We start from the raw sequence: 23,372 nt of genomic DNA on the forward strand, positions 1-23,372 counted from the left end.
GTATGCTGGCACGTTAACAAGCTAACAGTGCCAAAAAAAATGTAATGCACGACACTAGAATAATGTAGTAAAAGTGAAAATCGATGTATTGTTAGTAGGGGCTATGCGATAGAACCTGGCGCGCCATTTATATTTTGAACAGCGGTGGCAGTAATGCGCTGTGGCTAGTTTAAATGTGCCTGAAACCCACGAAGAAGACTGTTATCCTCACCATGGCGGAAACAGAGCAGCAGTCAGGTAAAGCCACGGCTGATAGCTATTGCTCAGCTTTACGAGGCACTGTATCGCTTTAGCTCTCTTGTGTTAAACTCCGAGAACGTTAGCAGGTGCATCACACTGCCACATGGGACACTAAGTCGTGAATTAACTTTTCGCTTGGTATATAAGCCTAGGAGGCATATTGTCGCTGTCCTCGTGCAATACACCCCCTAACGTTACATTTTGAATAACTTGAGCTGCCATTTGTGCTTGTTAATTACTAGTTTGTCATTGTCAAACTCTTAAAAAGAACTAATGGAAGGTGTTAGCTAGCACGTAGAGAGAATTTGCAGGAGACAGTTTGCAGTGTGGCACCACTGGCGTTCACTTATTATTAAGAACATCACCATGAGAGATAGCATTTAGAAGTTGGTTAGGGTTCCTTTATTCCACGCGGAATGGAGCCAAGTATTCCTGTTGTCATTGAGTAAGCGTTCTGCTTAAAGGTGTAAGTGCAGCAGTCACAGCACACGTATTTAAACATGATTTGTCAAAAATTAAGCAGCAGAGGCCAAGATTTCCTGAATTGTAGTCCTTAGCTTGAGTCACGCTCCAACAATATTGGGTCCTACATTTCCCATCGTGCAACTTAATGCGTCTTTCGTTAGATCTCTTCTGTCTGGTAGCCATCCACATCTTTTAAAATCCAGTTCGTAATACTCTGTGAAAAATCTCAGATTGAGTGAATATTGAATTCTCTTATTTGAAAAAACTAAAGTTAGCTGCCAAAAACAATAAGATATCTGCTGCATATCTGAACTGCAATTTCTTCTGAAATCTGTCTTTTCTTAAACTATTTAGGATCCACTCCTGAGGATGAAGCACATGAAGTCACAGACAGCGTCACCTTCATGGTACCCAAGAAAGAAATCAGCATGGTGCCAGACATGAGCAAGTGGAAGCGATCTCAAGTAGGTTGCTGCATCAGCATGGTGCCAAGTCTTCTGTTTTTGTTTGACTCTCCAAGTACCAAACAACACCAAGAACATGTAGGCTGATCAGAATGCTACTGAGACAGGTTTCTCAAATCAGCCGTCAATAACCACTGCTTTCTCCAAGACTAAAAGGGAATCTGTCATTAAATGAATCTCTTTATAATAATAATGGTTATCATCTGTGATTCTCGGCTTTGTTCACACCTGCAGTTTGTTTGCTGTAGTTGTTTAGAGGTTTTTTTTATGATTGAATTCAAGCAAATAATAATGAAAACATTGGGAAGCGATTAAAGTTATTACGTTTTTGAAGTGTACAGGTGAAGAGTTTTGTCTGATTGTAGTCCATCACAGTGGAACAAAGGCCTAATCTGGATCAATATCCATTTAGTAGCAATATTTCTGTCAAAATCAAGGTATTGGTTTTAGTTTTTGTAGCTGTTGATCGGACTGCACATCTTAATACACATGTCTCCCTCTTACAGGCGTATGCTGACTACATGGGCTTCGTTCTGACTCTGAATGAAGGTGTGAAGGGAAAGAAGCTCACATGTGAATATAAAGTGTCAGAGGTATGTTCTCTTTCATATCAGTTGCTTCTAAAAGCATGTGCTGGTAGCCTCTACATCTCTACAGATGTTTATTGTTGGGTTTAAAGAAGATGAAAGATAACAATACTCCCATGTCCCATATTATTTTGAAAGAAAAACATCTAATATTGATCTGAGTGGTGCAGGTCCTGCAGACTATATTGGTTAATTGTGTGTGAATAAAGCCAGTCTGCATCAATAGGTTGGACAGGTAAACAGTGGCAGATTCTAAGCAGTAGTATTAGTGCACTCTGATTATTTTGGATCACACAATCTAGAGTCCAAACAAATCTATTATTGACAGCTTTTCAAGTGCTTTTTGGCAGTGTTTCCTGCGGCTAATAAAATTATACAATAAAGACACAGTAAGCCCACACTTTTAGCTGTATTAGCCGCTGTAGATCTGACCTGAGATCTCTCTCTTGCTGTTTATCTCTGGTTCATTTACCTGGCTGTTCATTTTCACATGACACTGAAACAAATCTATGGCTACTTTGTACCAGTTAATGTCCACACCAAGCCAACTGTTTACTAGTAATGAGCTGCTGTTGTCAGACCTCATCCCATCAGTAGCTATCTAGAACCCTAAGACATTACATTACAGTCATTTAGCAGACGCTTTTATCCAAAGCGACTTACAATAAGTGTATTCAACATAGGTATTCAAGAGAACTACTAGTCACCAGAAGTCATAAGTGCATCTCCTTTTTTAAACAACCATCTAAGAGTATAAACCAGAGCAAAAATACAGTGCAGAAACAAATTAATACAATAAGTGCAACAAACTAATACGAATACAATAAGTGCTGAGTGGAAGGCTCAAGGTAGTACTTCTTGAAGAGGTGAGTTTTCAGCCTGCGCCGAAAGACAGGCAGCTGTTCTGACGTCAGTGGGGAGTTCATTCCACCACTGTGGGGCCAGGACAGAAAAAAAATGTGACCGGGTCGATCGGCCACAGGGACCTCTGAGCGACAGGGCAACCAATCGCCCCGAGGCAGCAGAGCGAAGTGGTCGGGCGCGATTGTAGGGCTTGACCATGGCCTGGAGATGGGAAGGAGCTGTAGGCTAGCACCAGGGTCTTAAACTGGATGCAAGCTCTTACAGGTAGCCAGTGTAGAGCACGGAGAAAGGAAGTTGTGTCTGGGAACTTGGGGTGATTGAACACCAGACGAACTGCAGCTTTCTGGACAAGCTCCAGCAAGTAGGGAGTTTCAGTAGTCCAGGCGGGAGATGACAAGAGCCTGGTTGAGCACCTGCGCCGTCTCCTCAGTGAGGAAGGGGCGAATCCTCCTGATGTTGTAGAGCAGGAATCTGCAGGAGCGTGTAACCGATGAGATGTTTGCTGAGAACGACAGTTGGTCATCCAGGGTCACACCCAGGTTCCTCGCAGTCTAAGTTGGTGTCACCACGGTATCGTCCATGGTGATGGACATGTCTTGGTGCAGGCAACCCTTCCCCGGGAGGAACAGTAGCTCCGTTTTGTCCAGGTTGAGCTCGAGGTGGTGTGTCGCCATCCACTTCGAGATGTCAGCCAAGCACGCAGCGGTGCGTGCCTCCACTTGGGTGTCACTGTGGGGAAATGACAAGACCAGCTGGGTGTCATCGGCATAACAATGGTAGGAGAAGTCATGCGAATAACAGAACCCAGAGATGTTGTGTAGAGTGAGAAGAGAAGGTGGCCCAGGACTGAACCTTGTGGAACCCCGTAGTCAGCATGCGTGGTTCCGACACGGCCCCCCTCCATGTCACCTGGTAGGATGCAAACAGGGAGAGTGCAGAGCCTGAGACGCCCATCCCCTCAAGGGTGGAGAGGAGGATCTGGTGGTTACCAGATCCTCCTCTCCACCCTTGAGGGGAAGGGGCGTCAAACGCCACACCGTGTCAAACGCCACAGACAGGTCCAGGAGAATCAGGACAGAGGAAAGAGAGTTAGCTCTCGCGGCGTGAAGCGACTCCGTCACCACAAGGAGGGCTGTCTCAGTCGAGTGACCCACTTTGAATCCGGACTGGTGGGGGTGCAAGAGACTGTTCTGGTGGAGATAGGAAGACAGTTGGTTAAAGACAGCACGTCCAAGTGTTTTGGATAGAAAGGGTAGAAGAGAGGGAGGGGGGGGGGGGTGACTCTGGCAGTCTTGAAAGCCGTGGGAAAGCATCCTGAAATAAGAGATGTGTTGATGAGGTGGGTGAGGAAAGGAAGGAGTTCAGTCACAATAGGCTGAAGAAGAGGGGAGGGGATTGGGTCAAGGGAGCACGTGGTGGGGCGGTTATGTAACAAGGTTGAGCACCTCGTTAGGGGAGAGGGGAGCAAGATAGGGTAAGATGGGGCATGGAGAGGGGAGGGAGAGCTGAGGGGGAAGAGCTAGAGAGGTAGAGAGTGGACAGGGACAGGGAGGCTGAGAGGAGGATCTGATATTGTTTACCTTCTTGTCAAAGAAGTTGGCGAAATCGTCAAGGAGGAAGTAGGGGGGGGGGGGGGGGGGGGTTTGAGGAGCGAAGAGAAAGTTTTGAAGAGTTTTTTTTTTTAGGATTGGAAGCAGAGGTTAGGATTTTAGATCGGAAGAAAGCAGCTTTAGCAGTAGATAGAGAGGAGGAGAAAGTGGAATGAAGTGATTGGAAGTTAAGAAGGTCCTCCGGGAGTTTGGCTTTTCTACATTTACGCTCAATCTCTCTTAGGCTCCGTCTATCAGTACGCACTGAGTCCGACAGCCATGGGGCAGGTGGAGTTGTCCGTGCAGGCCTGGAGAGTGAAAGGCTGTCACCTGAGGGTCAGTTGTTTGCTCAGAAAGCTTCTCAGCATGTCACTTCAGTTGGGACGCTTTCAGTGTGCAGTGTGATAATGAGTATTGTTTTATGACAGACTGAACCTACTGTGTCCTTTAAGCCAACACAGAGCAGTGGCATGATCCAGTCACATGGATAACTGTACCAAACTTGAATTATAAAACAGTAGTGCAGAGTGTATTTTTGTAACTTCAAGCTGCCCTATTGGATGACCATTATTATTAAAGTCATAATAATAATAATACATGTTATTTATAGAGCACTTCAAAATTCTCAAAGACACTTTACAAACATCAAAATCATCATAAAAAGGCATCAGAGGAGCGGAGCCAACGGGATGGAGTGTGGTGTTGGAGCAGGTCGGTGAGGTAGGAGGGGGCCTGATTATGGAGGGCTTTATGAGTGAGGAGAAGGACTTTGTATTGGATCCATTGTGGGACGGGGTACCAGTGGAGATTCTGGAGAACAGGGGGGATGTGATCACGGGAGTGGGTGAGCAGCAGAGTTCTGGATGTACTGGAGTTTATTTAGGATTTTGGATGATGTGCCATGAAGAATACTGTTGCAGTAGTCGATTCTGGAGGTGACAAGAACAACTGATTACAGGCGTTACTGACATTGTTATCTTTACTAGCAGCTGTTGTTCAGTTAAAGTCTGCATTATTATGGAGGAAGCGGCTGTTATTGGAGCGATTAGTGAGCGGCGTGACCAGCGGCGTTATCAGCCCTACAGAGCGGCCGTCTGAAGTCACGGTTAGCGGCTTTAGGAAGGGTGCTGGACACACAACGGAAGACTTTCCTGTCCTTATTAATGCTTATTCTGTTCTGCATAACTATTGTGAAGTCCGCAGATAAAATGTAAAGGAACAAAACATTAATTGCTCTCCAGTAGGACAGATAGTTAAGCCACCAGCAGAGCTACGAGTGAGAACAACAACTGTGTGTGTGTGTGTGTGTGTGTGTGTGTGTGTGTGTGTGTGTGTGTGTGTGTGTGTGTGTGTGTGTGTGTGTGTGTGTGTGTGTGTGTGTGTGTGTGTGTGTGTGTGTGTGTGTGTGTGAGCAAAACCTGCAGTGCTGTAACTAAGCCAGAAAGTAAAACTTTCCATGAAATGTGTCTGTTTGAGTTCATAGAGGAAGATCTTAAGTATCAAACACAATCTTTCAATATTGAAGACTACTTTATTACTCTGTCGTATTTTGTTTAGTTAAGCAACCAATCTACTTCCTGTTCACATCGGCACCCACCCGCATGCCCAGTGTACGTGAAAAGTCACATGACGGAGATCATTTCGAAAACGTTGCTGAAACGCAAGGGCAGGGGAGGTGTTCAGGTTGCTGTAGATGGTGTCAATTTTTGTTTGGAAAAATGAAAAGAAAGAGTTGTATTTGTTCACTGTGAAGGATGTGGAGGTGTTGTCCTTGGGTTGAGAAGCTTGTTTATTGTGTAGAAGAGTCAGAGTGTATGAGGTGTGAGTAGTAGGTGGACCCGGCTGAGATGAGAGCGTCTTTGTATTGTTGAAGGTAGTCAGAGTGGGCTTGGAGATGGACTGTTAAACCTGTTTTCTTGCAGTCTTTCAAGCTGGCGCTTATGGGATTTCATATGATGGAGTTCGGGAGTATACCAGGGAGCTGAGTGTGTGAATGAGACAGTTTTGGTTTTAATGGGAGCCAGCTGATCAAGTCACGTCATTTCCGTGACAACGCTCTGGCAGATGTCCATGAACGTGAGCCCCTCCAGAGTGGAGGACTGAAACCACAGGTGTCACATAGTGGACCAGGAAAACAGAGCTTTTCTGAAACCATGACATGCCGTCACCTTTCACACATGCTCAGGTGCCATGTGGCAGTTCTCAGAAGCCAGCACTCATTTCAAATATAAACACAGCTTATCACACATGAAGCTGTATTTATGTCTAAGCCGTCAGTCGACTTCACAGAATCAACTAGTGTTCTGATGGAGTGTCACAGGAGCTGCTGTTGTCCTTCAGAATAATCACATCTTCATACTTTGTAATTTGTCTGAGAACAGAAACATGAGTCAGTGAGAACAACTCTTGATATTCTGCTACATGGAAACACAAAGTGATCGCTGAGGTTTAACCATCTGAGGCTCAGCCCCCCATACACTGCTTTATTGTTTGCTCCCCACCATGTGATGATGATGATGATAAATATCACTTCAAGTGTTGCTGCAGTTACTGTTGTCTTGTTGTGTGACAGACGGTGGAGAAGTTACTAGCTCTTTTAGGGACTCTGGACCGATGGATAAACGAGACCCCTCCCGTTGACCAGCCATCACGCTTTGGTAATAAGGCTTACAGAACCTGGTTCTCCAAACTAGACCAGGTTGGTACACACACACACACACACACACACACACACACACACACACACACACACACACACACACACACACACACACACACACACACACACACACACACACACACACACACACACACACACACACACACACACACACACACACACACACACAGCAACATTTAACTGATATTCCAATGTCTGATGCCAAGAGCTGCTCAGAGAGCTTATTAACTGTGTGCTTTGCTTCAGGCTGAAAACATGCCTAAAGACCCAGTATGTGTTTTGTGTACCCCCCCCCCCCCCCTTAAAATGTTCATAATCATTTTGTATTGAAACTGTGCAAAGTTTTCAAAATGAACGAACTTAACTTCTTTTTGAAAATGTCCAGACATTCTCTGGAAACGTACTGACCCTTTGTAACCTTTACCTCACTCCACACAATCCATAAAGCTCTCCCCATGTTTGATTGGACACTCCCTCTATGTCTCAAAGCTGTTCTGCAGGTAGAAGGCTTGCAGCTCACAGGTGATGTGTTTGTGTGTGTGTGCAGGAGGCAGAGGTTTTGGTGGCAGCGATGCTCCCAGCTGACAGATCTGCTGCAGCTCCAGAGATAGCTGTCTATCTGAAAGAGTCTGTGGGGAACGCCACCAGGATAGACTATGGAACAGGTAACTGTTTACCTCTGTATTGCTATAATTCTTTACAAAGCACTGGAGTTAGGGGTAGGGATGGGTATCGTTTGGGTATTTTTCCGATAACGGTGCCTGAACCGATACTTTTTTTATTGCCAAGGCAAATTTCTTTCTTCAAATTGAACAATATATTAACTGTTTAAAGTATACTATAAATATTAGTGCTGGGCAATGATTACAATTTTGAATCGCGATTAATCGCATGGATTTTTTGCGATGATCTCATTGTTATGGCAAAGTTCAATAATTAATTTAAAAGTAGTGTATTGTGCACTTTTATTTTAAAAGTACTGCTATATGAACAAAAGGGCAATAACATTTGGTTTGCAAACACTTTAAACAAATAAGGTTCTTTTTAACAGCAGTATTCCCTTTACACAGTAGCAGTTCTATCTCTTCACTATCTGTGCTCAGTGTGCTGACTGTATGTGAAACGTTCCACTGCTGTGCAACAGGAATACAATGTTTCAGCACGTTTCATCTAAATCTGTGTATTGTGTCTTCATGACAGTCAGAGCATGTGAATGCAGCTCTACTGTTCATCACTATAATGCTGTAACTCCGAGGTGATGATGGTTACCCAGCGATCAAAACACTTTACGCACAGTTTAGGTGTATTTTCCCTTTAACTCACGAGATGCAGGTAGCATGCTTTATACTTAATGTGAATATAATTCATACTTTGTTGGCATCTTATTCTGAAAACCGGATGTTCGTCTGAAGAAACCGGATGTTGTCTCACGTTAAACTTTCCGCTAACTTTCAAAGTCCTTCGCTCGCTCCCGATTTGTGCCGTTTGAATGCGTTTACCGTGAATTTCAGCGTATAGGTCACTAACATGTAAGTGTCTGTTGAGTTGACCACGGAGATCTGAGTGTCTGCTGACTTTACCGCAGCGATGTCCAGTAGTCTCCATTCCTCCACCGATGCCAGCGAGCAACGGACTTTCAAAATAAAAACAGCCACACTTTTGTGCCATATTGGCACCAGGTTTCGGTACCCAACCCTAGTTGGGCCACAGCAAAAAAAGTTTTAAAAAGTTTTAAAAACCTCTGAGATTTCTGCCTCCATCCCAATACATGCATGAATGGGATTTAGTTTATGATGCTGTGTTCTGTGGATGATCTGCACTAGCAGACACTTTATCTGGAGAGGCATTGCTGTTGGATTGTCAAAATATTTTTCACGGCTGTGATCTCCAGAAACTCAAATGTGCAAGATGACCTCTAGAGATGAGGGAGAAAATGTTTAAATGATTTCTATCTGAATGTTACCAGATTGGATTTCTTGCCTATTGTAGCTCCTCTGTCATCGCCCTGGTGGGATCTGTTCTGTCATGTTGACACACGATCACGTAGCTGCTGTGGTGTTTGTTATATTTCACCAGGAGGTGCTATTGTGTCAAAAGTAGGCCTGATTCAGAGCTTTATGAAGGCAGCAGGCATTTAGTCCTACAAAGGTGAAGAAACACTAGACCAGCTCAAAGACTTTGAGTTAAGCTTCAAGACTACACGTGGCTTTGAGATGTTTTTAAATGCCATATGTGTAAATGCATTGAAAACAAGGCTGTGATAATGTATGAAGAAGGAGAGTCAATCACTGCAAAGAGTCCTTCAGTAAAGAGGACATTTGGACAAAAGGCAGAAATATTGAGCAGAAGTAAAAGCAGCGGTGGTCTATAAACTACAAGTAACAAAACCCAATTCATAGAAGTAGTATGTTGCAAAGTACTAACTGAAAGCAGATGTAGTAGCTTGATTACATTGTCGGGTTTTGTTCATCACATTACGGTCAAATCAAGAAAGGTGGTGAGTTGAAGTAAGTAAGTAAAATGTATTTATAAAGTGCTTTTTACAGACATAAGTCACAAAGTGCTTAACAGGGCAGAATTGGCCCATGTGACCATAGGGCCAATCATTTACATAAACACAAAGTACAAGATTAAAACATGGTTTAAAAGCAGGCCTAGGACATGAGTTTTTAGTCAAATGAGCAGATACACTGAGTGACGAGAAAAGTGTGTTACAGTAGTCGATGCGTGACGAGATAAAGGTGTGTATGATCATCTCTAGTTCAGCTGTTGATGCTACAGATCTCAGTTTACTGATATTTCTTAGGTGGAAGAAACAGGATCTGGACAGCTGCTTAACATTGTGAAGCACAGGTGGACTGCACACAGCTGCTGTTCCTGTTTGAACATCTGGCATGTGTGTGTTTATCTTCTCAGGTCATGAAGCTGCCTTCGCTGCGTTCCTCTGCTGCCTCTGCAAGGTTGGAGCTCTCCGGTCAGATGATCAGCTGGCTATTGTTTTCATGGTGTTTAACAGGTGAGCTGCTACTGCTGTGCTCAGCACTATACAGGTAATGACGCGTGTTGAAAAATAGTCATGTGTGAGCATGATCATGTGATGTGACAGATGATTTAGTTTGTCAGGTATGTAATTCACTGCGTTAACTTGTCTTATTTCATTCTTTCTCAAGTGTAGTTGATGTACATTTTGTATATCATTGTGGTAAATAATAGTTCTCCGGCTTCCTCCCACAGTCCAAAGATTAGATTGGATTAGATTAAGTGATGACTCTACATTCCCTGTAGGTGTTGAATGTGAGCGTGAATGGTTGTCTGGCTCTGTGTGTCTGCCCTGTGATAGTCTGGAGACCTGTCCAGGTGATCCGTCTCTATTGGGACCCTACAGTGTGAGTACCGTTTGTTTCTGCAGGTATCTGGAAGTGATGCGGAAGCTACAAAGGACCTACAGGATGGAGCCAGCTGGGAGCCAAGGTGTATGGGGACTAGATGACTTCCAGTTTCTGCCCTTCATTTGGGGAAGCTCCCAGTTTGTAGGTAAGAGTCTCTTGTGTGTGTGTGTCCGTCCGTCCGTCCGTGGCGCCGGACTCTAACATGGCGATAGACAAAAGAGAGGTCACGCTATCTACATGTGCCTGATAGCAGTTAGCTCACCCTGAACTACATTAGCTTAAAGCTATATGTGTGGATTAGTAAAAGAAGAGAGAAAGCAAACAAAACAAAATAAGATCCACCGCAGTGGAGTACGGAAGATTGTTCTCTCATCCACAGAAACACGACTGACAACTCTCTGATTTGCACAGCCGCGGTTCTGACCGTTCAACTGATCAAACGGCAACTTCCGGTCTCACCAGCGGTGAAACATCTTAACACGATTGCAGCAGTATTGAAATACACAGCATTAACGATCTCGGTCATTAATCTCAGCGATTGTTGAGCATACACACCATGTTATAAAAATGACACAGTAACTTAAGCAACACCAACAAGATAATAAACACCATAGACTAAACCTGCCCAGACTCTTTGCCTTACATAGCTTACCCATCAGGAGATAATATGGAATTCAGTGGCGTTCCTCAGTGTAGCTAGATATTCTAAAACAATAATGCATAACATCAGAATCTAAAACCAAATGTTAAACAGGCTGATGGTATAGGGAAGCTAAAACAGGACTAATGTCATTGTTACATATTACTGACAACATTTACTAACATGTAAATGTCCCAGTAAGCCATGACCACGAGACAGTGAGCCAGCATGAACAATAGGATTTACACCTGTGCTGTTCCTGCTGCCACACGTCAGAAAGAGAAGAAGACCAGTGCACTATGCTAACTACAAGTCATGCTGTAGTTGTGTTCATCCTGTGTAGCAGTGCTGGGATGGGGCCTTGATCTCAGTTAATGGAAAGGTAACAGGGTACACCTGGTGGTGAACATGTGCACTTACAGCTCATTCTCCCTTCAGATCACCCAACACTAGAGCCCCGGCACTTCATCGATGAGAGGGTGGTGAACGAGCACCACCAAGACTTCATGTTTCTGGAGTGCATCAAGTTCATAAATGAGGTGGGCAAATGAAACGCACTCAACCATTTGTTTCTTTTTATATCTGCTCTGATGTTCACTTCTGAACAAATCTCTGTGAGTACTAACTAAAGATAAAATAACAGGTACACATGTCAATGTAATGCAACCCAACACAAAGGGATGCTGTTCATCCTCCCTGCTGATGCTCCTGACTCTTGTTGAACAGTGTCAACTCTCTGAATATAAACTTGACTCTCGTGGTGACATTGGACTCTATTGTGTTAAAAATAACTCTAGTCAATGTTTGGTATTAACAATAGATCACATGACTGTGTAATATAAAAGGTGTTTCTCAACATGACTTATCACATGTGCATTTAACACATTAGAGTTCATTGTTCTGGTTGTGGTTCAGTCTTCCTGCCCTCATGTTGTTTCCAGCAGCAGCTGTTTTCAGTGTAAGGTGTCGTCTTATCCAGCTGCTCAGCACTGAACGGCACAAAGAAGAGCTAGCAACTAGCTGCTGAACATAGCGGAGCATTTAGTAGCTAAACTGTTCACTGTGAGGTGCATAAGAATGACCTTTTCTCTCTGTGTGAACTGACCTAAACATAAAATGAATGATTCCAATTTGAATTGTAAGAGCAAAAACCCAGGGAGCCCAAGGAGCTCTCTGTGGATTATCTTCAGACAGATCCAGGAAGATCCATGGGTGAAAAATAGCTCATATAGTAGGCGCCCAGGTAGCCCGATGGTTCAGGCGCATGCCACATAGCCACAACATTTACGGTTTGATTCCCGGCTTGTCCCCGGGCCTCCTGTCTCTCTACCCGGCTAACAGTCAAATAATGGCAAAAGGAATTGAAATACTGTCTTGAATTAAAACTTTACAGTAACTCAGCTGTTGGTTTTGTTAGAGGTCTTGTCATCAGTTCCATCCCTGCTGTTTAATAGGAGTACTGCCCTCTAGTGGGCATTACCCTCACTGTGTGGTTGAACTCTGACAATCTCCTCACATGTATATAAAATTCCTTTTTATTCTTCCTGTATCCTATCGCTGTGTACTTTTTAGATTACCAGTAAGATATGCTATATTAAATGACATATTAATATATATCCTTTAAGGAGACATTGTACTGATTTAGCTGTTGGAAATGAATTGGTCCGGCTCAGCTTTGTCCAGGAAAAGGAAGATGGATTGTGTTGGTGGAGAGCCAGAGCAGGAACCAATGGCTTTGTTTTTGAAGAGGAAAAGGAGGGGAGGGAAGTAGAAGAGGGCGTTGTTGGAGCAGCTACATCCTTTGCCTCCTTCCCACTCAGAAGCACCATTGGGTTCCCTCCTCTTCCTCCTCCTCTTCCTCCTCCTCCTCCTGCCGTTTGACCTCTCCCTCCTCCTCGCGGCCATCAAAGGTCATGAAAGAATGCTGCTGTTGTGTCAAGAAGGGCCTCAGCGGCTCTCCGTTAGGCAGTTTTCATTTTTTCAGTCGTCATATTTTAGAACTGTTTTAGAACTAAAAGACGATGAACAGAAAATGAACCTGTATATGTTTTGATAACCGGTCAATTGTTGGTGATTTAGATACCAAACATTCTCTGGTTTCAGTGTCAGAGGACCATGAGAGGATGTGCTGCCTTTCTCTGTTTTGTATCATTGTAAACTAAATATCTTTGGGTTTGGGACTGTCCATCAGACAAACGACCCTGAGTACTGTACTCATCGCGTTACAGGTATGAGGGAAGGGAGGACTCCCAGCATGCACCAGGGCAAGAGCTTCATGGATAGAAGTCTCATTGTATGCGTGTTCTTGTGTTGTCAGTCGCTGTTGTGATCACAATGTTTCCACTCTTACATTGTTCAACAATTAGCTGATTAGGGGCGGATCTAGGGGTGACTGTGGCTCAGTGGTAGAGCGGGTCGTCCTTCAATCAGAGGATCGGCGGTTCGATCCCTGACTCCGCTAGTCAATGTTGATGTGTCCTTGGGCAAGGCACTCAACCCCAAATTGCTCCCATGAACGGGTGTGAATGATTAGTTAGTCCTGATGGGCAGGTGGCACCTTGCATGGTAGCTCCTGTGGGGGGCATTGGAACTACAGGGGGGACACTGTTCATCACCAACCCCCAAGCACACAGACACCGGTAAAACAATATAAAATAAAATGATGAATACAATTGCAAACAAGTTGTAAAGATAGCGCACTATATCATATGGTTGCACCTAAGAAATAAAAATGAAGTAAAAAGAAATCAAGCGGAACCGACGTGACATACACTATGTTCCAACCACGCAGAGAGAGAGAGAGAAATGGACTTAAAAGAAATTTAAATTCATTTTATTTACAAATGAATATGTCAGAAAGCAATTTACATGTAGGAATAAGAATGTGCCTCTGCATAGGAATGTGATCTATGCTGAGAAAGCACTGAGTAACTTGCACATCAAGTCTTTGATCATTATTCTATATGTAGGGTTTTTTATTTTCTTGCACACTAATTCAGTTTGAAAAAGCTGTTAAATGGGTAACTGTAAGTTGTTGCCCTGTTCCTAACTTCAATTTTAACATTTTAAGTTAATTCTACTTGAAAATATATTCAAGAATGTAATGCAATTAATGTCTGAAAGCAATCTAAAGTCCAATCTTTTTGGAAATCTATTTTATTATTGCTATTTTTTTTCCCAGTAAAACAAACTGAACAATAAACTGTGAAGGGGTGAAGTGATATGTACTCATTTTAGAAAAAAACCCAAATATGTTATAGAGTTTATATATTATAATGCAATTAATTCAAAACAAAGAAGGTATGACCCATCTGGGGTGGGGGGGGGCTTGACAGAAACAGTTTGGGAACCACTGCCCTAAGACATTAATGTTACGCCTCCACTGAACTTCTAATTGACTGTCTTTTTCTTCATAGTATCCCCTCGTATATTTAACTCTTAAAATGTTACTCACACCAAGAGATCTCAGTGACTTCTCAACAACCTGCATGTTTTCTTCTTCTTATTGATATTTTTGATCTAGAAAAATGGTCAAAGAGTTTAAGGTCAAATGAATCTGCTCGTTCTTGCAAAGTGCTTGTAGAAGCTTGTTGAGGTTGTGACTGTTCTCAGTGTTCAGTTGGTGCGCTGCTGTTACTAGTGAGCTAATCACTGACCAGTGCTGGTCAGTCTCAATAGATTCCCTCTAGCCTTGTGTTGGGCAGCCTGGTAGTGTAGTGGCTAGCAGTGTCACCTCAAAGTAACAGGGCCCGGGATTTGATTCCCGGGCCACCCGGCCCCCGCTTCCTCCCAAAGACATACAGCTGACTCTAAATTGCCTGCGAGTGTGAATTGCTGTATGTGCCAGCCCATGATTGTGTGGGATGTCAGCTGGGATCGGGCCCCACCCCCTGCTACCCAGAGAAGGATAAGTGCTTACGGAGAGTGGATGGATTGATAATGGCCAGTAAAGCCTCAGCTCAATAGTTTCAGGACAATAAGTTTATTCCTATTTGTACTCGTGTCTTATAACTGCAAACCATTAACCAACCAACCGAGGAAGTCAATAGAAGTCAACACAGTTCATTTGGACTCTGGCTCCAGTTGATGGACCATTACCCACAACCTCCATTCTAACTCCAAGTGCAAGGTGTTTTAATGATGGGTAACCATAGCAACAATACTAAGGCTTAATAGTTAATACCACTTAACTCTCATTGTTGAATTTGACTTTTTGTTTGGTAAGTAAAACAGAATAAACAAGACGCGCTTGGATCTATTTCTGGCCTTATTGTGTACTGTTGAGTATTCAACACGCCGTGTGTGTGTGTGTGTGTGTGTGTGTGTGTGTGTGTGTGTGTGTGTGTGTGTGTGTGTGTGTGTGTGTGTGTGTGTGTGTGTGTGTGTGTGTGTGTGTGTGTGTGTGTGTGTGTGTGTGTGTGTGTGTGTGTGTGTGTGTGTGTCGTCCTAAACATGAGTCACTTCCTTCCCCACATGCTGCTGTGAATCACTCCTTCCTCCAGGGAATACGGTCTGTCTCCTCCCTCCTCATGCCCCTCCCCCATGTGTTCTCAGGCGAGGCCCTGGAAAGTGTCTAGAGCAGTGTGGCGGGGGGATGGAAAAAGGAGGGGGTTGTTAAATTGATGCCCCAGGGTCTGGGTTTGGATTCCCCTGCCTCTTGGGGAAAATGGTGGGAAAACAGTCGATAGTCCTCTCTTCATTCATACATTTATGAATTCCTACATTTGTTCTCGTCACAGTGACTGTCTACCTATTGTTCTGCTGTATATTCTTACTAGGTGGTTGTCTGTCTGTAAGCCAACACTCTCCAGAATATATTATTTTTATATTAGGTGTTTGCTGGAACACACATTCTGTTCTGCATATTGAAAGCAGAGAAGTCAGTGTGAGAAGAGAACAAAGTAATCACGTTTCCATGATAAGATTGAGTAAAAACAGTCAGCCTGTTGTTTTTAGTCACACGCATTCGTCTTGCCATGACTTTTGTCTTCCGTCTTCATATCATCTTCAGAAGAACAAACCTGAAAATTATTAAAAAGCTAAACAATTCTATTTACAGAAACCGTACCATCACATGACCAAGTTCAATGTGCTCATAGGATCACTTTAGTTTCATTTCCAAACATGGACAGTGGGGGCACTATTGGATTCTGGTGAATGCAGCTTTAAAGTTACAATCAAGACTAGCCAGACAGCAACATCAATAATGTCCACAGGGACAAAGGTCAATGCAGTGAATGGATTTCCCTATTTAGATCAAAGATGATATGAGATCGTTGATAAAGCAAAGACAATGTATGTACATGGAGTATCTTTTATTACAAAATCTGTCTCAAACGTGCTTTTTTTGTTGCTGAAAACAGCTGCCTGCTTCACCTGAAGCGATGAGCCGTGAGAGTGAGTCCAATCAAGCCCAAAACAATGAGCTGACCGACGCTGTAAAGCTCTGTGGAGCTGGTGACCATGCTTTCTGTGTTTGTCACTTTCACATACAAGTGCTGATGGGATCTACTGATGTAAACATATTGTATTGTAATATATGTAGCAGCATCATTTGAAGCTTGTTGTAATCTTCCCTGGACTGTGATAAATCAAACGGCAGGTTACCTTTGGATTCCTTACTGTACACAGTGATAATGAAGGATGTGTACAGGGACGGATCCTACCATCACTTTTCTCACATTCCCTTCCTCAACCAGTCGTTCCTTTTAAGAACTACAGAAATCAGACTTAGATATACGAAGCTTGCCATTTGTGCGATCATTTAGAAAAGCAGCTTCTGTCAGCTTGGTTTCAGTCCTTTACGGTGGATTCCACTGGTGACCTGTTTTCTGTGTAACAAAGAATGAAATTGTCCATAAAAACACTCATGCAACATAAGCCGCCACTTCTTCACTGTCCATCAAGAAACTCTGTGTTCCAAAAGGTTTTGCCGAAACATGTCTGTCTCTGCCACGAGAACGGGTCGTCATTGGGACCCGTTCTAACCGACCCAACTCAGGCTGACCAAAGCTTCATCACTGAAGAGACTCAAAACTTTTGAAAGCCACTTTTCCAGCCTACGGTTTCTGTGAAAACATTTTAATGATGGTTTCTAGAGGACTAAAAGGAAGGTTTAAAAGCTGTCCTGTTCAAATCAATGAAACCTTGTGGTGCAATAAAATGATACAATATAACCTTAATAGAATAACTATGATTTATATACTGCATTGATAGTATTCAAAGGTTGAAGTTAGAATGTTATTGGGCATCATTTTGTGACTGTGCTTATGTTAAAATTCTAAATGAATACGCTTCATTTCATTGTCATCCTTCACCATAATCAACAGTGTTTTCCTTTGTACTACACTGTTTGATAAAGTGAGGATTAGCTCCACCAAAGGGGTCTCACTTGGGTCTGGGTCTTTGTCACTCTTTCTCTCTTCTGTAGATGAAGACCGGTCCATTTGCCGAACACTCCAACCAGCTGTGGAACATCAGTGCTGTTGCTTCCTGGTCCAAAGTCAACCAGGGCCTGATCAGAATGTACAAGGCCGAGGTATGCTCGCTTTGTTCTCTCTTGGGCCACTGCTCAGTCCAATTCTTCAGGGATGTATCAGTCTGCTGGTGGAGGAAGAGTTCATGCAGGTTTTAAAATTCAATTCAATGTCATTGGTGGTAATCTGGGCTGACCCCAAAAAACTAAAACATTTAGTGTTTAGAAGATACATTTAGTGTTTAGAAGATACATAGAAAAAGTTCAAATGTGGTAGAAAACCACCACATTTGAACTGCATAGATAAATAAATACAAAAGATGCTTTGCTAATTCTATAATTCACACTAAATAGCTAGTAATAATGTTAAAAGTAAACCAAAAGATTGACCTGATGCTGCAGCTAGATGAAAAGCAGGACGATCAACAAAGTCTGTAGGATTCATCCTCTTGGTAACGTGAATGACTTACAAACATTTTTATTTAAGCTATGCTAGAGTGATGACTCTAGGGAGGACTGGAGTAGCTCAACAATTCACTAATGAATCTGACTGACTTTGGTGATCCCCTGACTGTTCAACTGGCGTCCCCATCAGTCATCATTTGTGGATGTTAATTCCAACTTTTGGATGGATCGCCATGATGTTAGGTACAGACATTCCATTGTCCTCAGCAGATGAATATGATGATATGACTGATGAAAACCTTGGTGCTTCTCTCACAATTCCTTAAGCACCATCACAAGGTAAAACATTTAATTTGTCCAATACTTTGGTTTACGACTTTAAACATCAACACGTTAGCGTTGTCACTTTAGGCATGTTAGCATGCTGATGTTAGCATTTGGTTCAAAGCACTGCTGAAAGCCGGCTGTCACCGGGTTCCTTCGGAGTTCCTAAGGCGGCATTCACCCCAAATTGAAAATGATCTCAGGGTTCTGCTGTGGTGTGAGAGTTCCACTTAAATGGCCCAGTTGTGTGACGCCATTGTACTAGTAAGCCGGGTCCTACGAGTAATCTTTCCATACTCACAGATTTAAAAAACACATTTACTTTCAGTAACTATGCAGGATAGGCAGCCTATCAAAAAGGTGGGGTTCTGAGTGACATTTGTCATTTACGCCGCTCTTCTTCCTGTGGTCGTCTTATGGTCCTATTGGCGCTTATGTTACTGGCCAATGCAGCGTGACGTCAGGTTGCGTTCCTCCAGAAGTTGATTTTGTTTAAACGTTTCAGTTTTTTTTTTTTGGCAGCCTCCACTGCCGCACCCTAAACTAGCCACATGCAAATGAATGGGAAGACTGGCATTTCTGCCACAACGTCTGATTTGGTGTGAATGCAGCCTAACACTCTTTCTTTGGGTAGCAGAGGAGAGAGCCAGGAAAGGGTTAATAAAGGAATGGACAGAATGGAAGTGTGTGTGTGTGTGTGTGTGTGTGTGTGTGTGTGTGTGGGCGGTTGGGGGGATGTCTAAGCCCGTTCTCCCCGCCTGCATGCCCACATCCTGTGTTTTCCAGAGCAGCCTGTGAGCCTTCCCGAAGAGCTGAGGGGCCAAGCTGTCTGCCTCCCCCTCCCCCCTCCTCTTCCCCCTCCCCCTCCTCCTTTGCCGTTCCCTTCATTAAATCCTCCCCTCCCTGTCCCGACCTTCCTCCAAGCCTGGAGCAACCATCAGCAGACTTGCATTCCTCACTCCCTTTTCCTGGCCCCACACAGGGTTTCAGCAGAGAGTTGTACTAGACTTAGAGCAGAATCCACCATTTTCTGTCAGAGAGGAGGCAGTTCTGGGGGCTTGTTGCCTGTTCAGAACATAAACTGATTGCGTGAAATGACACATGCTCAGGGAAACAATGCTGGATGCACTTGGACTGTTAGCTTGACTTGAATGGACAGAATTACACAGGATGTCTTGTCCATACATGAGAAGATCAGCCACCCAGCTCTCCTCTGCATATTTAGGCCCCTACTAGTGTGTGTTACTACCAGTCATGTTTAAGTGGGTTTTTTCTTCTTCTTCTCAAGGCAGCCATTGGGTTCAGTTCTATTCAATGTACTACACAAATCTACTCGCACAGACATGCTTGAGATGGATAATTCATCCCCGTGAACATCATATCATCATGGATTTATTGTTGTCTCAACAAGTTAATTTACATAGTGGAGAGAAATGAATGAACTCCAGACTGCCTTGAAGGAATGAAAGACATTAACACACTTAACAGATAAGGCTGGTGTTATTCTCCGTTTTCCTCTTTGTTAAAATCTTTTGAAAAGACCAAAAGGAACATGCAAACGTGACACTGTAAGGCTCATTGGTGGGTTGTTAGTGGATACAGTCAGTGATGGTTTGGGTTTGCTCATGGGATTTGTTGACCGTAAGAAAAATGTAGAATATCTCAGACTTACCCTTTCAACACTTTGGTGTGCTGTAGAAAACACTGTGTGGTTCGATGGTAACAAAGACTAAAGTGTACAGAAACGAATAACTATGGTTTGAGTTAGGTTATCACTGGGTTTGCCTTCACTTGTTTTGGCTATTTTGATTGAATCTGTTAATGCATTTTATTAGGATAGTTTATCTGTGATCAATGACACATTTTCATTGATTGAATATGTTTAGACTAAAGTTCTCTGAGGCATGTGTTTCCACCCCAGTTCTGCCCAGATCATGACTGATAGTGTCACTGCACAGACAGACTGAGAACAAGAGTTCAATTCCACTGTGCTCCCCCAGAACAGCCTCCCAACCCCCACTGCAGACACCCACCACCCCCACCGCTGCTCCCCAAAACTGGGTCCATGTCAGTACACACTAAGGGCTTCCTCTGGGCTGAGCCACAGACATTTTGAACATGTTCAAATTGAAAGGCCAGTGGTAAGAGTTAACAGCAACACTTGTTGATATTAACTCTCTGGAGTTGGGCCTCACTGAACCCCTGTCTGTCCTTGTCTGTTTTAAAGACAAGGACATTACCTGTCACTAAACCTCAAGCAATGGAAAGTCAGATGCTGCCACAACTTCCACAACTACTTATATCAACTCATCTTAGGGACTAACTTGAATGGTAGGGTTGGGAATCACCAGAGCCCCCACGATACAATATTATCACGATACTTAAGTCACGATACGATATTACCACGATACTTTAGTTACTAAAAAAACCTTCGATAAGAATTCTGCACAATGTGACGAGCTGTCTGTGATCTTTGGGTACATTTGAAGACGCACTGCAGTATAATAATGAACAGTAAGTTGAAAGTTCCTCAAAAGTACGAAATGATGACTGCACTTCATCAGTACTGTACTTTATTTGAAGCATACTGTCTCTGGTGTTGGTAAAGCAGTCCTCCTCCTTTCTCTCTTTTCAGTGTATGGAGAAGTTCCCTGTGATCCAGCACTTCAAATTTGGTAGCCTGCTGTCCATCCAGCCAGGGAAGCCTTGACGCTCGGGCTACGCTCACAATGGAAAGACCAAAATCCCAACAGTTCTCCCTTCCTCTGGCATCTTCTCGTGCTATTAAAACAGTAGCAAAAACCAACCACATGTAGTTTGACACACGGTTTCCCACACGCACACGCATGTGGTCATGAAAGCTTGTAGGCCATCCATAACTTTAATGCAGAGCATGTTGTGGATGACCTTTTATGATTTTGAAACATTGTTATATATATTTTTCTCATTTTATTTAAATAATGGATAGAGTTTAAATCTGTTTCCTTTTTCTGAGGGATGGAGGGATTCTTTTTTGTTCTTTTTTTAAAGTCTACTCATGTTTGAATATTCCTCCAAAGTGTGGCTCCTCATGAGCAGAGACTTTGTGTGACTTCGTTAAACTCTTTTGTCATAGATTCTTTTTCAAGTTAAGATATTTTTTTGGTTTTGCTTTTAAGGCCAAATATTTTATTTGAATGCAAATGTACTAACATTTTGATTGCCCAGTTATCCTAACATGTAAGTCACATTAATAATTTGCTAAGAAATGTGTGTTTGAGTGTTTTTTCTTAATCAAAATGTCTTGACAGTTCAATGTCTTGCTCAAAGAGGAAAAAGTAAAGGGTTAGGTTTTCAAAGCTTCTGTAACAGCTCATCCAAAATGTAATGTTCAGAGTTTAGTCAGCTTGGTCACAATCTTTGCATGACATCCCTCTTTAATTTGCCCCTCCAGTCTGTCAACTATCAAGCTTTTCCCTCAAAATTCTCAACCCAGGTGAAACATTGTACTTTCTTACCCTGGGTTTTAAATGAGTGTTAAATTCTGCATGTGAAATACAATTGGCACATTTTAAAGAACATTGCATTTGTTTTTAATGTAAAAACACTATTTTTTAATTACATTGACCTGTCAAACCTGATTTAATAAATCTCATCTTTTATCTGGTGACCCAACCATGAATTTTGTTCTCGATTTCCCTGCTACGTTAAAGCTATCGCATGTTATCACAGTTTGAAAATGTCCCACGCTAACACGCGTAAAGATTCTGCCCATAATGGCTTTAAGTCAGAAATAGGTTGCTTTGTCTCTTCAGCCTCTTTCAGCTGAATCACATGCAACAGGCTTCATTTTGGGGTGAACATCATTTTTGTGTGAATCCTGAAAAAGAGGACCCAGAACAGACAACATTAATGGTAGCCTGCCGCTGTCACTGGAGCAACGAAATGGTTTGACATGAAGTTAACTGCAACAAAACATCTCTGTAAAGCAAAGCCGTCCATGGCTGCTATGAGAGGTGATATGTGAGAACACTCAGCCTACAGTAGGCGACGTTCCACCGTCGGGTGTTCTAACAGAGGATCATACTGGACAGACCTGCTGCAACAAAACATCTAAAAGAGCTCGCAGTAGATCGGCAGCTGTAATGATAATATGGTGAACAGAATATTAATTTTGCATCAGGTTTGTCTTTGTTTTATTTGAGTTAAACATGTATCATTCAAATTCATAATGATTTAAGGTCAAATTCGTGCTTTTTGCTCTTGGTTTTCATGTTTACGTGGATGAGAAAATTGGTAAATGCCGCAAATTCTTTAAAATTGTGAATTTTAAAAACTCGTACCTGCCACTTAAGAACCAGTCTGTGTGTACGAGTGTTTCCTGCATGAGGTCCACTGTTTTATTGGAAATAGTCTTTGTCTTGCTTGTGACCCAGAGATGAACCCAGCGGTGAGGCAGATGGATTCTGAGATGAGAGGAGAAAGTGTTGAATATTGCATGAGTCAGGACACTTTACACTACTCCTTCATGTGGGGGGGGATTTTTTAGATTTCTATGTGGTAACCAGGAGTAGGGGAACTCCAATTCATGTCAAATTTCTGATTCCAAAACATGTAACAGTCGGTTTTTTACTTAGGACGAGGACTGGGCTGGAATTCCCCTTACATACAGGATGTTGGACTGCAGTGGAGAGAGCCCTGGAATTAAGCACAGCAGGCCAAAGGCGACTGAGGGACTTTGTACAAATGTTGTGGAGTAGAACAGCAGCTGTGTCCCCTTTCAGAAGAAGCCTCTGTTGTACGACGCAGGTGTGTGCTTCACAGGAGTATGACGTCATCAGACGAGATGCTGACTGGGAGTAAAAGCACTGGTGTATTGAGCCAATCCTTTTCACGCCACAAAGTCTGACAGTCATCAGGTCGTATTCACCAGGTCTTTGTTCAGTCCCTATTCAATAGATCATAAGAGCTGGTGCATTGAAAAAGCCACCATGTAAAAAGTGGAATCCAGGCATAAACTCCGCTGTTTGTTGCTCAACACGCTGTGAAACCAGCAGCCTGCTCTCAATGTCCTCTAAAAATCAATATGCCGTGTTCTCACCAGCCAACTGCCCAACCACACTTTTTGTGATGTCATGGCCGGGCTGACTTGGCAGTCAGTGAACAACTGTTGATGTGCAGAAGAAACTGTGGAATACTTCATCAAAACAACACGTTGGTTGTGCACATGAGCAGTTCAGTTACTTTACAACAACCTGATGCTGGTTGCAC

At 43.1% G+C, this 23,372-nt stretch overlaps 1 protein-coding gene across 1 annotated transcript; it reads left to right on the forward strand.

Moving 5' to 3' along the window:
- Positions 1-192: 192 nt before the first annotated feature.
- On the forward strand, positions 193-21,770 carry ptpa (protein phosphatase 2 phosphatase activator). Its single transcript, XM_079178579.1, has 10 exons — positions 193-237; positions 1,060-1,169; positions 1,676-1,762; positions 6,782-6,907; positions 7,437-7,554; positions 9,806-9,905; positions 10,299-10,423; positions 11,357-11,457; positions 17,349-17,456; positions 20,758-21,770. Exons 1-10 carry the CDS (start codon positions 213-215, stop codon positions 20,830-20,832), a joined length of 975 nt encoding a protein of 324 aa, XP_079034705.1. The 5' UTR covers positions 193-212; the 3' UTR covers positions 20,833-21,770.
- The last annotated feature ends 1,602 nt before the right edge of the window (positions 21,771-23,372 follow it).

The sequence above is a fragment of the Pholis gunnellus genome (assembly GCF_910591455.1).
Source record: "Pholis gunnellus genome assembly, chromosome: 18".
In the NCBI taxonomy this organism is placed as follows: domain Eukaryota; kingdom Metazoa; phylum Chordata; class Actinopteri; order Perciformes; family Pholidae; genus Pholis; species Pholis gunnellus.